We start from the raw sequence: 15944 nt of genomic DNA, 5'->3' as shown, positions 1-15944 counted from the left end.
TTTTATATTGGGAAGGTACTGTATTGACAATTACTACTGATTTGTTACATGTATGAAGAGGAGAAAGAAAATACAGTAGCACTTTACTTGAAGGGCGTCTCCGACACAAAAGCTACGCTATATATTGTCAAGCAATAACGTGCATGTTCATTGGTAGAACATGAACAATGGTGGCTACGTCAAACTGCACTGGCAAAAAGGGCCTTATTTTCCTGACATTAAGAATGTCCTGGCACCCTATGTCCATAGTCAGTCATCACTGTTTTAATGATTAAGTAGATCTTATGAAGGTGCGGGGTGAAGCTCAACAATGGAGGCCTCAGTACCCTGTGGCTGGGCCCTTCAGGTGTAAAGTGCTGTTCAAAAATACATTGTACAAATACAACATCATATTTTTTTTCTCAATACACATAATCGTGATTTTGGTCAAAGAGAGATGAAATCTGGTCTGACTATGTTGTTATTTCAATTTCACATCTGTAATTTCATATCTGAATGATTAAAAAAAGATTCATTAATGCTAAAATGCCATTTGTGTAATAACAACTGTTAATGCACTATGCATATAGTTTCATATCTGGTACATGATTGGGGAAAAAACAGGACACACAAAAATATAAAGAGGGTCTAGCCTATGAAATCATACTCCATTTGTTTGTGCCAGACATGTAGTAGTAGTAGTAGTAATAATATGACAAAGATAATCATTATAACAACATTAATAAAGACAATGAAATAATACAGAATCTACAAGACCTGAAAGGAAAAAAAAACAACCCCCACCATCTTCTATCCCTCTCTCAAGAATAATCATATACACAAAAACAAAACAAAACCAAACAAAAGATAAACCTCATTCTACTCATCCCGCATGAGAAAGTATAGAAAAAGAAAAAGAGGAGAGGGTCAAGGAAGGGGAAGCTCAATCATTTTGGCTACATGCACCCACCCAGGAGAAACGAGGGATGGGTGGGAAGATCTTAGGGTAGCTTAAAATATCATTGAAATACTGTGGCAAAATGGAAGCTGAACCAATGACAGAAGGCCAAGAGACTGAGATGGAGAAAGAAAGAGCAAGGGAGGGAGGGAGGGAGGAAGGAAGGAAGGGAGGGTGTCTGTTATTCCTTTCAGCTGTGTTGTTTGTGATTTTCTTTTCTCTTTAAAAGGAAAGACACAGACACTGGAGAAGAGCAGGAGGCCCTGAAGTGCGACTGGTTCCAATTATTCACATACCCAGTGGAGCAGGACTTGTGTTTCATTTTTGTTTGTTTGTTTGTTGATGGTCTATATCTAGTGCACATGTATGTGTGTGTATGTGAGGGGAGTATGAAAGTGTGTGTGTGTGTATGTGCTCTGTACAGACAGTCAGCTGGCTTGGTTTATGTGTTTGTTTCTTGGACAGTCACAGACTATGCAGACACTGTCACTTTCAATATCAAAAGATCAATTCATAAGCCCAGTCTGTTAGTTTATTGGTTTATATCCCACTGCACATGGGGAAATTTGGGTTTGGAATAAATGGCCATTAAGTGGGTACAGATATGTGTTTTACTCTACAAAATGGTATTTTTTTTGTGGACTCGATTGACAGTCATTTCAAACTGATGATTCACACAGATGCGTGTATGTATGTGTTTATCCACTGATACTGTCTGTTGGTGTGCCTCTTGATACTCTCGGTCATTTTGTTTATCGCTGGCCTGTGATTGGTCGAGGAGTTAGTTCCCACTGCTGCAGCATTGGCCACTTCTGCTCTGAGGGGCCGCCTCCTGAAGGTCGACTCCACCCTTGGCGCGTCCTCCAGCTCCGGCGCCGCCCTGTGGTTCATTCTTCGGCAGTTTCTTTGCTGGAGGGGAGGGAAACATGGTCCGTCTCAGAATGATGCACAGAAAGCATCCCACCCCAATAGAAACAACCTTTCTGCGGTCTTTCTTCAGTCAAAGTCAAAGTTATAAGTGTTCTCAGACCTGCAACCTGAAGCTTTCCAGCCTTCCTTCTGCACCATGCATGTATCCCTGTCCAGCATACTTGCTTAGCTACACACATAATCAATTAAGCTAAAACCGGAGCCTCAGAACAGACTTAAATCAGATTCAAGAGCCTGTTGCTTTACCCGCTTACTGCCCCCAGGTCAGATTTCTTTGAGATTATAGCAAGACGAAATGATGAACCCAACCAATCAGCAATCTGGGGGTGGCAAAGTATGAGGACATTGTTGAAATGTAGTTTCAACAATGGCAGCAGTGCTAGAGCCAGACGAAGCGTTACAAACAGTATTAGGAGTGCTACTGAAGCCAGGGCTAATAGAATGTGAAAATTATTCAGAGAGCAAAGACATTGTTGTCTGGCTGCCAACTAGGTTTAGGAAAGGCCTACTAGATCAGCTTGCACTGTTGGTGGCGAAGTAAGAGGTATAGCCTTAGGTTAGCATAGACCCCCGTACTGATACTTGACTGAAATACTGACAACCTGTTGCACACGCATGACTGGCATACTGCTTCAGTTCCATCCTGCTATCTGCACACTTGTGAAGCGCAGTGCTCCACTTGAGAAGGCTGTACTGCCTGTTGCAAAGACCCCTGCCAGCATTTCACAACAACAGACACAACAACAACAGACAACATCTGTATTAAACTACTCTAAAACACATTCAGCTGCACCAGTACCTTATGGATTAAGAATTGATCAGCTTTATATCCGGTTGTTAAGTTCGACGTCACAGGTCCACCAGCTTTTTCGTCAAAAAAAACTTTTACCAGCGCAGCTAGCCGGTTTTCGGAACTTGTAAACCTTGTCAACATCACCTCCGTTTTAGTAAGAGTAAAACAAAATCGCTGTACTTTAACAGAGTAATTACTGTAGCTGTGCAGCCAGATGATACAATCAAGGGTAACATCCAGGCTTCCGCAAAAAATAGGATTTTATTAGGTTGATGCAACAAGCAAGTAGTAGGATGACAATTTTCTTAAAGGCTACTCTGAATAGCGGATTTTTTATTTTATTTTACTGTCTACGGAGAAAAATGAGCGGCTCTAAAAGCCGTGGGACCCGGAAAGAGATTTATTATCCCATCATCACTTAATAACCGAATACCAGCGAGCTTAGATATCGGCAATGTTTTTGTGTGCCTTACCTATGGCCATGAAAATCTCATTGACGTTCATCGCAGTTTTTGCAGAAGTTTCCATGAAGAGCAGGCTATTGTCGTCTGCGTAGGCTTGTGCTTCCTGCGGTCGAGAAGGCCAAAAAAAAAAAAAAAAAAAAAGGGTGAGGCAAACAGAGCAAGTGTCAGGTAGGCAAAAGGGGAAGAGAAAGATAAGGTCATAGAAAGCACAGAGAGAAAAGGAAAAGAGTAACTGTACCTGGAAATCTACAGCTCTCTTGTTAGCGAGGTCGGCCTTGTTCCCCGCCAGGGCGATGACTATGTTGGGACTAGCCTGTCTCTGCAGCTCCTTCACCCAGTTCTTTGCACGAGTGAATGTGTCCTGGGAACATCAACCACACATCGTGTACATGACCACACCAGAAATGAAATATTTTGTCCACCTGCCACTGTGGCTGGTGGATTCCAACTTTTGATGTAATATGTGATATCGTGATTATAGTAATCAAAATGGTCACGCTTATCAGAATTATTGTGAAAACAATTAATTGTACTGATTGTGCTCTATGCACAGTAGCAACAAAACTAAAGGTCAACAAAACCACATTCATGCCATACTGTCTTGTCATAAAAGTGGTGTGGCTCCTTTAAGACTCTGTTTGTGTGAGTTCTGGAGCATCCTATTATCCAACTATCCAACATGATGTAGCTACTGTGCATCATCTGATTTAAATATTTACAGATATCTAGGCTACATTTAACATTTAGCATTTATTTTCTATTAGGTCTGTTATGAAATCATGCATTGAACAATAAGTACAGCTCAGCTTTAATACATGCATATAGCATTTTGTGGAAATAAATCATTAAGGTTACATTGACAAACTCTTGTATATCCTCTGATTTTAATATTTACTGTTATCTAGGTGATATTTTTAACATTTATTTTGTATTTGGCCTTTTATGAAATCATGTAGGCTATTACAAAAGCCTAAAGTTGGAGACCATGTAGAAATTTGCTACAATTTCAAAACCAGATTACTCTGGAATGGCTAATTGTACAGGGAAATGCTTTATACCTTTGTGTTCGGTAAGTTCTGCTGTTTATTCTGACTGTTTATAATGAATCAAGTGAAGAGTCTGAGAGATATTCCACGACGACAAATGGGTGTGGAGATGTGTGTCCGCCTGCCTCATAGGTCTAAATAGCTGCGTGTCACAGTTTTCCGTGAAGGTGTTGCAGGCCGGATTAAAATAGTAGCCTAGGCTATGTGGGCCACTTCAAAAGAGAACTATTTGCGTGAAAATATTAGCCTGTGAAGATACAACGCAAATCCACAGATCTCGCTAGGTTTATGCTTATGCAGTCATCCTGAAATAAGCGTAGCAGTGGCACATGAAAGCATAGCAACAGATAGTGGTAGAAAGTGAAGCTCTGTGCCAGTGCCTATATGCTGCGGGTGGCGGCTCCCTCACTGGTAGCTATTGTAGATAACTCCAAATCAGTGTGATTTACCCTTATAGGCTGGTAACATTACATGACATCCCTACAGACACTTTCTTATTTTTAACAGTCAGTCGACCGGACTGACTGTATATTTGTGGTATGCTAGCTCGCGGCTAGATTGTTGAATTTATTGGCTGGAAAGTTCACCAAATGGTGGCAGGTGCTCATTTCCATCCCTAGACCACACACACAACTTCAGGCAGATTAAAACCCTAGTGTCAAATGGCAAAACAACATTGACTGAGTAGGACAGTGGGCATCCATGCTTGTCTTGCCACGAATCCATATTGCACCAACATGTAGTCTGTTGACACCTAAATCTCTGGTAAATGACATTAATTATTTTGATACAGGTAGCGCAGTGTAAAGATAACTAGCAACCTCCACCAAGGAGGCCATGTTTTCAGTGTGGTGTGTTGACTTTAACACAGAGAGAGCACTGTGTTCAGTGTGGTGTGTTGACTTTAACACAGGAGAGAGCACTATGTTTTCAGTGTGGTGTGTTAACTTTAACACAGGAGAGCACTATGTTTTTTTAGTGTGGTTTGTTGCTGTGTCACAGGAGAAAGCACTCATGATACACATGTGCTGAGAGCGCTGCGGTAGCAAGGTAATTTATAAGGAGCAAAGGCCAGTCTGAGATGTAGCTATTAAAACAATCATCAACTTTAACTACTAGCTGTAGTCAGCGCACTAAAGAATCACATTCCTGCAGGTGACTGATATGCATCTGTGTACAAGAGTTGGTTTTAACAAGCCTATGGCTAAATAGTCTGTGTGTGAATATGTGTGTGACAAGAGGCCAAATGCTCCATAAAAATAAAGGGATTGCAGATCTGAACACATGGGGGTTAGGTCATATTATTATAGCTTTCACCTACCCCCAATATTATGGTTGCTTAACAGCTGCTTAAGCTCCTCTGACTGGTTGTCTGCCTCACACCTGCAGGAGTCTTGCTCAGTTATGTCGCACACTGTGGCTGCTTACAATTCTTGCATTCCTCTATATAATAAGGTGTGTGTGTGTGTGTGTGTGTGTTCCTTACTGTGTTGGTGATGTCGTAGACTACGATGGCTGCTTGTGCACCTCTGTAGTACATCGGGGCCAGACTGTGGTAGCGCTCCTGCCCTGCTGTGTCCCAAATCTCAAACTTTACCGTTGTGTCGTCCAAACAAACAGTCTGTGTGAGAAACGCAGCTGGAATGGACAGAAAAAAAGAGAGCAAGAAAGAAAGAAGGGACGGGGAGAAGAAAGAGATATATTACATGTATGCTCATGCAACATGCAAAGAAAGAAAAAAAAAAAACAATAACAGTGACCTGTTCATTTCAACACACATTCACTGAAAAGCACTTGTGATACTTTACAACACTACATGCTTAACAGCATGTGTACATACAGACCTCCAGAAATCATGAGACAACTAACTGTAGACTAAAGCTACAAGTTGAAGATTCCCAAGCACTATGGAAATCTAATTAATGCAGCCCCCCACAAAAATATAGGGTACACATAAGCTTACCCATACACACACACTTATGCAAAATACTGCTGCTCATCTCTTGACCATTTTCTCTTGTTGACATGGCAACAGTGAAACACAGAACACATGATATTAAAAGAAATTACTAGTGTATCTTCTCAAAAAGTCAATGCATACATAGCATGCAGTCATTTCTAAAGCAAACAAGCACCTCCAGGGCTCTACACAAACATTTTATTTTTCAGGAGCACTTGTGCGCCCAAGTTAAAAAAATTTAGGAGCACAGACAAAAATTTGGGCGCACAGTCAGTTCTGTACTTTAACTTACACATAATCTAACATTATACTGCAGCTAACAGTTAAAACATGCCAGTGCACCAATTATTGCGAATATTAAGAATGACTGACAACATTTAGGCTACAGGAAACAGGATTTTAAAGATCAGTGCCTACTTTATTTTCAGTCTGTTCTATTATCCCCACATTTTGTTAATGTAAAATAATATAATACCATATTTGCATTTAGCCTGTATATCAAGTATCCTGCCAAATGTAGGCTAATTTATTTATTTGTGAATCCATCTATAGCTAAATCAAATATGCCCATGGTGACCTATCTGACTGCATACTGCCTAATACTACTACTAAAACAGTAAATTTTCTCTTCCACAAAACCCAACATAGGCTAATCAAGGATATATGTTTTATACTTTTAGTTTTTATTTGAAATATCTGCATTGATGGGGAAAGTAGGCAAACGTTAGGCCTACTTTCGTTTTGCACTTCAGCTTGTATTCGGTGTAAACAAACAAGCATGCGTGGAAGCCTGGAGTTGTAGCTTTGAATAAAATGGGAGTATTACGGGAGGCTACTTTTGTGCCGGTTCGCTACAGCTATATTTTGCATATTGCAGCCAATACATCAACTGGGCTAAAAGGCATGTTAGGTTACCTTTCCTTCCCTCACTGCATTCTCAGAATCTCATCCTGTTCCTCCTATATCCAATGAATTGATGGATAGAAGAACTAATTTCTTCAATCTTTTGCATCTTGGCTGGCTAGTCTAACTTTCCTCCGCTCTTGGATTTGATAGAAGCGACTACTAGCGCAGTCACAACGCCGAAACTGCTAACGCTGATGGGAGGTGTAGTTTTTATGCTGAATTCGTGACGTGATTCTATGGTTTGCACCAGTAATGTTTCTCGATGTTGCGGTGTATTTTGTAGACAAACATTGACATGGTTAGAAGTCATTCGCACCAGTGCGAGTGAAATGGGCGCACTGTAGAGCCCTGACCTCATAGCCTGGGTGAACCCAGACAAAACAGTCAAAACAATTTCCAATATACCTGAAAAGCCAGGAATTAGTCACAACTGCTTATCCAGTATGGGGCAGTCAGACTTAATACGAGGAGTCAAGGAAGTACGCTTAGGAGTGCTATGATCGCTTTGGCTAAAAATGCGTCAGCCAAATGTAATGTAATGTAACAAAACCAGGGGTTGTGCTACTGATGGCTCAGTATTACAGAACAGACTTAGATTTTAAGGAATTGAGTAAACAGCTGCTTTTTAAAGACCTTCATTCACAAGAAAGATGTATTTGCTAGACTTCCGAAAATATTTGGTAAGAGTTAAGGCCTTAATTTAAGTTAATGGAAGTTTAATTTCCCTGCTGGTTACACTCCTTGGAAATTGGAACTAAACGAAGCCTCCCAGCTCAATTGTCTTTTAAGGATCAGTCTGGTGTTAGGCAGGCTAAGCACCTCAGACTGCAGGGGCCAAAGAGAGGACCAGTTGGCCTAAAGACAAACTAGAAACAGCAGGCAACCCACCGTAGAGCACTGGTATTATACAAGTCCGACAGATAGGGAGAGTGAGAGAGACAGAGGGAGGGGGTGGGGGGTGTAAAGGGAGAGAATTATGGAGTAATCCTGCAGACTTGAGAGTTTTGTGCTTGCTCAGCCCTCTGAGTCACATGATTTCACCCCTCTTTCTGTCTAACCAATAAAGCCTCATGGCCTTTGACCAGCCCACTGACGACGGCACATTGAAGAAACAAACCACAGCGAGAGGGAGGAAGAGGGGAAAAAAGGAAACCTGCTGACGCTTTCCTTCAGCCATGCTGCTGTAAGCATCCCATATCCTGCCTCTCAGAGCCAAGCCCATACCCACACACACACACACTCTGTAGCCCTTGTTGACTCTGGGTCGCTCTCGCCCCATCCATCCATCCTATGGGTCACACATTTCCCCCTCACTCACAGTATTGCAGACTTTGTCTTGCTAACATTCACTCACTCACACACACACACGCGTGCGCACCCCAGAAGTTATCAGACTTGCACTCTGCTCTTTTTAGCAATCCCGTATACTGTGGTAGTTCTGCTGCGTTTTGTCCAGGAAGCCGCAGGTAGAAACCAGACACACACACACACTTTGGCCTAAAGACAGTGGCTGACGCTAGTCGACTGGATCGAGGAAGCCACCATTGTTAGTCAGTTTCCTTCCTTTGTACAGAGAAGACTATTGACACCAATGTCCTCCATACTCCTTGTGTGCGCATGTGTGTGTGTGAGTGTGTGCTCAAGTGGCAGTCATGTGATAGACAGCTCAGACATGCATATCGGAACTGTGGCTGACGTGGGCAGAGATGACGTTATCGGCCTGGACCACCCTCAAAGACTTCAGCAAATATTACAGTTCCTCTTTTGAGAGCACTCCTGAGAAAGTGAACTGAACTAACCCTCATCTGACATGAGAAATGCTCACATACCACAGAGAACAAGCACACCATTCCCGCCTCGCTCTCTCTCACACACACACACACACACAACACAAACAAACAAACACAAACACACACACAGTACCTCCGATGGTGCTCTCCTGGTATTCGTGGAACTGTCCTTTGACAAAGCGCAGCACCAGGCTGGACTTGCCCACCGCCGACTCCCCTAGTAGCACCAGCTTGAACTGACAGATCTTGTTGCCTGCGGCTGCCCCATTGGTCCGTGCTGGTCCTCCGCGACCCGCCATGCTGTGCAGACAGGGCTAACCCCAGGAGAGGAGAGGGGAGGCTGGGCTAACTCCGGCGGAACGGTGGGTCCGAGGGATCTGGAAGAGTGTGTGTGTGTGTGTGTGGAGAGAAGAGCCGCGTGGGTGAGAAAGAAGGGTCTCTCGTCTGGACAGGACAGGTCTGGGCTGGACTAGGCTGTACTGTGCCAAGCTGGACCGGGCCAATGGAGTCTTGAGAGAAGAAGGGCAGTGCAAGGCCGTCTGGAAGGGAAGGAGAGAACACAGGATGATGTTAATATCATATAAACAGGTTGTCATCTTCCAAAGTGTTATGACTGAAAACATGCATTGAGCTATTTTCTTTTATTCTGCAAATGGATGAGTATGAATTTACTTTATATATGCAAATCTTGGCGGTATAATTTCCTTTCTAGGCGTAGACAAAAATGTGAGAAGAGTACAGTATTATATTATCCACATCATTGTCATCCTAATTATCATGTTGCTCCACATTCTCCAAAGCATTCTATCAACTCTTCACTAGCCATTTCATACTCTTGTAATAAACACAAACCCGGTTGGCTAAATGCCCCTCGGTACCCATGGTCTTATCTGGAATGAGACGACCTCATAAGCTCCTGATGGATACAACCTGACAACCCCGCGCCATTCCTAGGACATATGCCCTGTTCTGTTTGCAATATGTTTGCTTCTGATGACACAGAAACCTACATTAGCCAGCTTCACTTAAGGACAGGTAGGTTCCCCGGGAACCTACCTGTCTTATCATTTGATTATATTTACCTGAGATAAAAGGTAAACATAGCCTGGGGGGAAGAGGGGGGGGGGGGGTGCTGCAGGGTTTACTTCCTGATTGACCACTAAACGGTCTATAGTCCAGTGCAGAGAACATACCCACACAGACCTCAGGAGTGTGAGTTCTACACAACAGATGAAATGAAAAGAGGAGGAGGGGAAGGAGGGAGAGATCAGGGAACAGAGGAGGAAAGAGAGGGAAAACTATTTACTACAACTGAGGGGTAAAGAAAGCGACAAGCATGGTGTGGAAACAGGGATCGGAGGGATGTGTGGAGTGACACGGCGGACTAGGGCAGGAGAGAAGAAAGGGAGAGATGGAGGGAGAAAAGAGAAAAGGAGTGTAGAACAGACTTGCTTTTGGCAGCAAGCCTTTAGGCCAGGTCTAATCCACTGCATGTGACAGATCAGGAGTATCAGACAATGCACACACACACACACACACACACACATTCACAGACACACACATTCACACACACTTGAATGGATTTGATGGATTGAAAAATGTAAAACGGGTTCTGAACTGGAACTTGATTCTCATTCCTACCCATGACCAACCCATCTGAAGGAACTTGAAGATGTCCAGTGTTTCCCAGATAATTGAATTCCATTTGTGGTGGTTGGTTTGCAGAATTAACTTAAATGCAACAGTTTTTGACAAATTAGCATAGCGTGGTTATGATGCTAACCAGATTTAAGCACAATTTAGTACAACCTGGAAAATCATTGTGCGGTGGTCAATGTTGATATTGTGGTGGGCCGCCACAAATAAGTCAACGTATGGGAAACACTGATGTCATTCAACATTTGCGTCATCTTTTCAAAAGTAAGTTGTAAGTAAAATCGTCAATGTGTTTCTTTAAAGATCTCAAGAAGGGAAAAAAAACAGATTGCCTCTGCTGTCTCATAATTTTTGTCACTCCGTATAAAAGGACACAGTGGCATGTGTGACTTGTGTATGCAAGTGTGTGTGTGCCCTGCCTGAAGGTACAACACAAATGAGCAGGTGCGCTACTTTGAAATGTGCTGCCACTATTTAAAGGGGGAAGCCAGGAACCACAGAAAAAAGGGACAAAGATAAAAAAAAAAAAAAAAAAAAGAGAAATGGAACAAATGCTTTGGACTAATCCTGTGCCTGTTGTTGTCAGGTCAGTGCTTCTTCATTGCAGTAATGAGACGAGGTGTGTGTGTGTGTGTGTGTCTGTGTCTTTTAGAGGTTGACTTCTCATCAGTGTGATTCTGCAGTGCCCTCAGCACAGAACTGAAAAGGATGGACACTGGGCCAGGGTCGAGCAATAGTCTCCCAACAACAAACGTCCGTCCATGATTCGCCCTAATGATAATCTCAAGACTGAAACGGTGGGGCCATTACAGACAGGAACGCTCAGTCAAAGGATTCAATCAGTCCTCCATAGGCCCACAGCTCCGCTGAAGAATTAATGGCATACCACTGAAAGTGGGTCAAAAGAGACAGAGAGAGAGGGAGAGAATGAAAAATGTATGCTCAGCTCCCCTACTACTTATTGAGGCACTTAGCGGAGACAAACACAGACAGACGAACAAATGAATGTTTGGCTCCTCCTCCGCTGAGGACTGTGGACATTGTGTGAGCCTGTGGGTGAAGACTGAAGATGTTCACACAAATAAGGACTCATGTGGCATGTGTGCCATTTCAGCAGTCCAGTGGCAACACTTAGGTTCTGGCGGCGAGTTCATCTGAAAATGTGTCAAGAGGTTCTCCAAGGAACGAACACACACACGCACAATCATTTATTACCAACAGGTTCTGGGAAACTCTTACAGTGAGGCTAAACGGTCTTCCAACAAACAAGTTGGTCCACCGTCCAAGCAGAGGACCATTGAAACCTCTTACTAGCACACATTTTGCTAGATTTTACACATAAAGGGTCCCAAAAATCCTATACCTTATTCTCACACAGCTTCCCAGCTTTCCGTCAGGAATATTTGCAGAAATGTTCATATCTGCCGAATCCGATAATACAATTACTTTAAAAGTAAATAATAATAAAATTCTTAAGCTGTTATCTGAAGATTTCAATATCGTACCAAGATGTTGTGCATCTAGTCCATAGCCAAGATAATAACTCTTGCAAGTTCACTCCTCGAGAGGTACACACAGAGATTCAAACCCGTTAAATGCCTTCATGTGGAATCCCATAACTTTGCCATTATGGGGAGGGAGTAAAGACGCAAAAAGGTTATCCATCCCAGGTTTTTTTTTTTTTTTTTTACTGCAACTCACATAGAAACTCATGTGAGAAAGAGACTTTATTTACAAACCTCTGAATTCACCCAAGATATTCAAGGACGCAGTTGACAGCGACTTCACGCCATTTGCCAGCAATTATCTGAAATCAAAAGATGCAGAGGTGCAGCCAGCATTGGCAGTGATCTAGGCCTGCTGGGGAGTATTTGAACTGGGAAGAGACATCACAACAATGCAGATTTCCATAGTCCAACCAACTAGGATGACCAATTTCAAAACACATACTCTGCAAGTGTGTAGAATAGATGTTCAATTAAATGTTGGTTGGAATAATGTAAACCACACAAAATTATCGTTATTGTGGTCTCTAAACCCAAGTTAAAATGCTCAGTAGATCGTAGTAAAACTGGTCTGGGTACTGCTTCTTGAGGCCTTCCCCCTCTTTTTGAGCCAGGCAGAAAACAGTAATATATATATATATATATATATAACATATATATATATATATATATATATATCCAAAAAAATTCCATTGCTGGCAAAGGTTGAGCCAGGGGGGGAAAGTACAGAAGAAAATATTTCCTTTGTGTGTTTCCTTTGTGTGTACATACACGTGAGTTAGTGAAAGAGAGAGTGGCTTAAATGATATCTGGTAACACACAGGCTTGGCTCAAGGTGATAAGAGAATGCATCTTCAAGGATCAAAAATGGTCTGTGTGGCATTAGTCACTCACTCACACACACACAAACCGCCAAGTCAGGGTGTGGTCTCTGCTGGGCTTAAGGCTATTATTAAAAGAATGAAGGCGCTTCTGCCATGTATCTATTATCTGACTCAATAAGGATATTAAAGCAGCGGTGAGGTTTCTATGGTGTTGTCTGTCTAGCTGACTGCTATACAAGATTATTTTTAATATTTCCTGTTTCTGAAAATGGTCACCCTATCTGTTTATCTCAGTCAGGGAAGCATGTAAACATGCAGCCTGACCCTAAAGTCACAGAACACAATCGAAAACAAAGTGGTCATTAAATGTCCACTTTGGCTCCATCATAGGAGTGTGTGTGTGCCTGCCTGTCTGTCAGTGTGTGCATGCAAAAGATAACAAGTGATAAAAAGAGGATGCTTGCCAAGCTCAGATCATTAACAAGTAACTCAACTCAGTTGCAGGTACTTTTAACTACAATTCTATGAAACATGAGCAGCAGCATTAATCTGGCAGATGCGGCCATATGCACACATGCATACACACGCAAAGTAGATTAGATTTTTTTTGTTTCTCATCTACTTTGCTATTTTACTGCACACACTGTATTTGTTGTCACTATTATACTCGTATAGACCCTCTGCTAAATTCATAACCTTAACAGATAGATCTTACACCTTTTGCTACCACTTAATCATACTTAGCACTCAAATGTTTTAAGCTACCTTTCCCACACATTGGAGTCCCAATGCTCTCTTTATGATTCACAGATGACGATTGCGCTAGTTCAGTAGGCTCCTCCTCTGACACGCTTTCCCATTCAGGCTCCATTTACTCCAGCTTTGACTCACCTCTGAACGTCCCTGCCTGGCCTGCTGACACTGGACGTACTACCGAGAGGAAACGACAGAGGAAGAAAATGGAAGCTGGAAAGAACCACGAGAGTTGGAAAAGTGAGATAATGCTGTCCATCATCACGGAGCGCATATTGACCACACCGTTCTCTTGCTAGCCTCTTGCTCACGCTTGTAACTTGCGGAGCAATCATTTCTCTAGGCCAAGGTCCAACACAGTCAGTCCTCTGTCTGAGGCAGTTGATGTTCATGCTTTACAAAACCTTTTCATCTCAAAGGTTAACCTCAGGATAAACCTATAGACACAAATTCTCATATTTTCACACGAGCTATGAAAATGAAAAAAAAGAATATATATGGCCTACAGTCTGGCATACATTTCGAAAAGTCCCCCCACTACTGTGAACGAGAGATGTTTCAATAGTTTGAATTATCCCATCTACAAACATCGACAATTTCAGAGAAAACCCGGCCGATGACTCAGCTGTGTGAGAATGCACGCAACCAACTGCTAACGTTAACGGGAATGTGGAATAGTTTCGCTTGAAAAGTGGCGTGATGTGACAGGTTTCTCACCCTCACTGACGTAAACCCTTTTCATAGCGAACGCTTAATCTAATGATGAAAACGTGTAATAATTTATCCCGCGGTCAAGACTTACTCATAACAATAAAAATGGTTAACAAAGGTAAGCTCTTCAGAATTTGTAAGAAACTTGAATATGATAACGTTAAGGAATATGTCAGTCAAAGACGCGTATTGTAATATTTGGACAACGTGCCTTGCCCAAGTTCAAAGCAAAGTTAACGGCTTGAGTACAAGTGTAGCAGCTAAAGTTAAGATTGCTGACATCGACATCACCTGACAGTCAACTAGTTTGCAAGCTTCCATAAAATCTGTAGTCTACCTTACTGGCTAACGTTACGCCGTCCACGACACATATAATGTAGCTATATCAAGATAAGAGTGATTATGATCATAAAATGAACACACGACTATCGTAGCCAATGGATCACTTTCTAAATTAATAACTATGATGTAGACTGCCTAAAGCGGTGGTAAAGTCATTCCTACCTGGTGTGCCAAACCCATTTATGGACAGGTCAGTGCTAGCTATCATTAACACAATGGGACAGATATGTGACATATAAGCTTACAAAATGCAACATGTCTTATGTTAAAGTCCGTTGAGCACTGACACAGTTACCATTATTTAATCAACTGGAAAGCATCACATACATCAGGTAACTTAGAGCTAACATTTGTTAATGTTAGGGAGGCTTTCGCCTATCTAAACGTTAACGCTACCGCTGCGCATTTTTCAGGGACAACTCATTCAGCCTTGTACAACAAAATAGGCAATACTCACTACCTTAAATAATCCTTTAATAAGAAAACTCACATCAGATAAGGACACCAAAAGCCTTCACCATCGAAACTGCAATAACTATTGCGAGCGTTAGCAGGCCAGTGGCCACCAGCTAAACTAACATTGGCTAGCAATTCCTGCTCTCTACACTCAATATTCTAAGACAATTCAGTAATGGGTCCAGTTTCATTCACGAGCTGCAATGCAATCTGTTTCACTTTCCAAAGACCGATATTCTGAGAATATCTGTCATCTGATTTTCACATCTACTCGTTTTCCTACCGAAAATAAATCGAAGTTTTGCTTGACGAGTGGTCTAGCAGTCAGAGAGCACCACCAGCCTAGTCGCTTGACGCTAGCTGGCTAGAATGCTATACAACTAACGTTACATACAGGCGACATGGAAAAACACAGGACAACATAAGTTTAGAAGTAAATAGACATGTTGCTTACCTCTTGTTAGAGACGATATGAGCGTTTTTTTATTGGCGCGTCAGGGTGTTCTCTGTAAACCCAAATCTCCACAGATCCAGCCCTGGTCAAAATTTCCCTTTCGCAGTTCTCAGCTCTCTCTCTGCATCAGAGGCCCAGGCCTTCTCTTCCGCCTACACCAAGCCGACTTCCGTGATCCTTCTACTTCCTCATAGGTGGGATTCATTTTTGATAGACATTCTCAGTGATCAATAGTAAACCATATGCTATGTGACCACCATTCACACAGTTATTGGGAAATGTAGGCAAATTGGACCTACCTCGGAGTATTATGTAGGGACATCAGCAAAATATTCCAACTCTTTGACAAGACGTGTTATGAACGAAGTCCCAAGATTGAAAGATTGAAACTATTTTGAGAATTCCAGAGGGCAGGCC

The 15944-nt window shown here is 42.3% G+C and overlaps 1 protein-coding gene across 3 annotated transcripts; it reads right to left on the bottom strand.

The window, feature by feature from the left end:
• On the bottom strand, positions 1-15684 carry rab5c (RAB5C, member RAS oncogene family). Of its 3 annotated transcripts, XM_048245272.1 has the most exons (8): positions 15528-15680; positions 13703-13777; positions 12222-12289; positions 8960-9365; positions 5657-5808; positions 3363-3485; positions 3134-3227; positions 1-1846 (listed from the first exon to the last, which is right to left on the bottom strand). In XM_048245272.1, exons 4-8 carry the CDS (start codon positions 9123-9125, stop codon positions 1719-1721), a joined length of 663 nt encoding a protein of 220 aa, XP_048101229.1. In that variant the 5' UTR covers positions 9126-9365; positions 12222-12289; positions 13703-13777; positions 15528-15680; the 3' UTR covers positions 1-1718. The 3 variants fall into 3 exon arrangements, with proteins under 3 accessions (XP_048101229.1, XP_048101230.1, XP_048101228.1); XM_048245273.1 differs by lacking the exon at positions 13703-13777; XM_048245271.1 differs by lacking the exons at positions 12222-12289; positions 13703-13777 and having other exon boundaries at positions 15528-15684.
• Positions 15685-15944: the final 260 nt, after the last annotated feature.

This window comes from Alosa alosa, chromosome 6, assembly GCF_017589495.1.
Source record: "Alosa alosa isolate M-15738 ecotype Scorff River chromosome 6, AALO_Geno_1.1, whole genome shotgun sequence".
In the NCBI taxonomy this organism is placed as follows: Eukaryota; Metazoa; Chordata; class Actinopteri; order Clupeiformes; family Clupeidae; genus Alosa; species Alosa alosa.
This window is presented reverse-complemented; position numbering and strand designations above follow the sequence as displayed.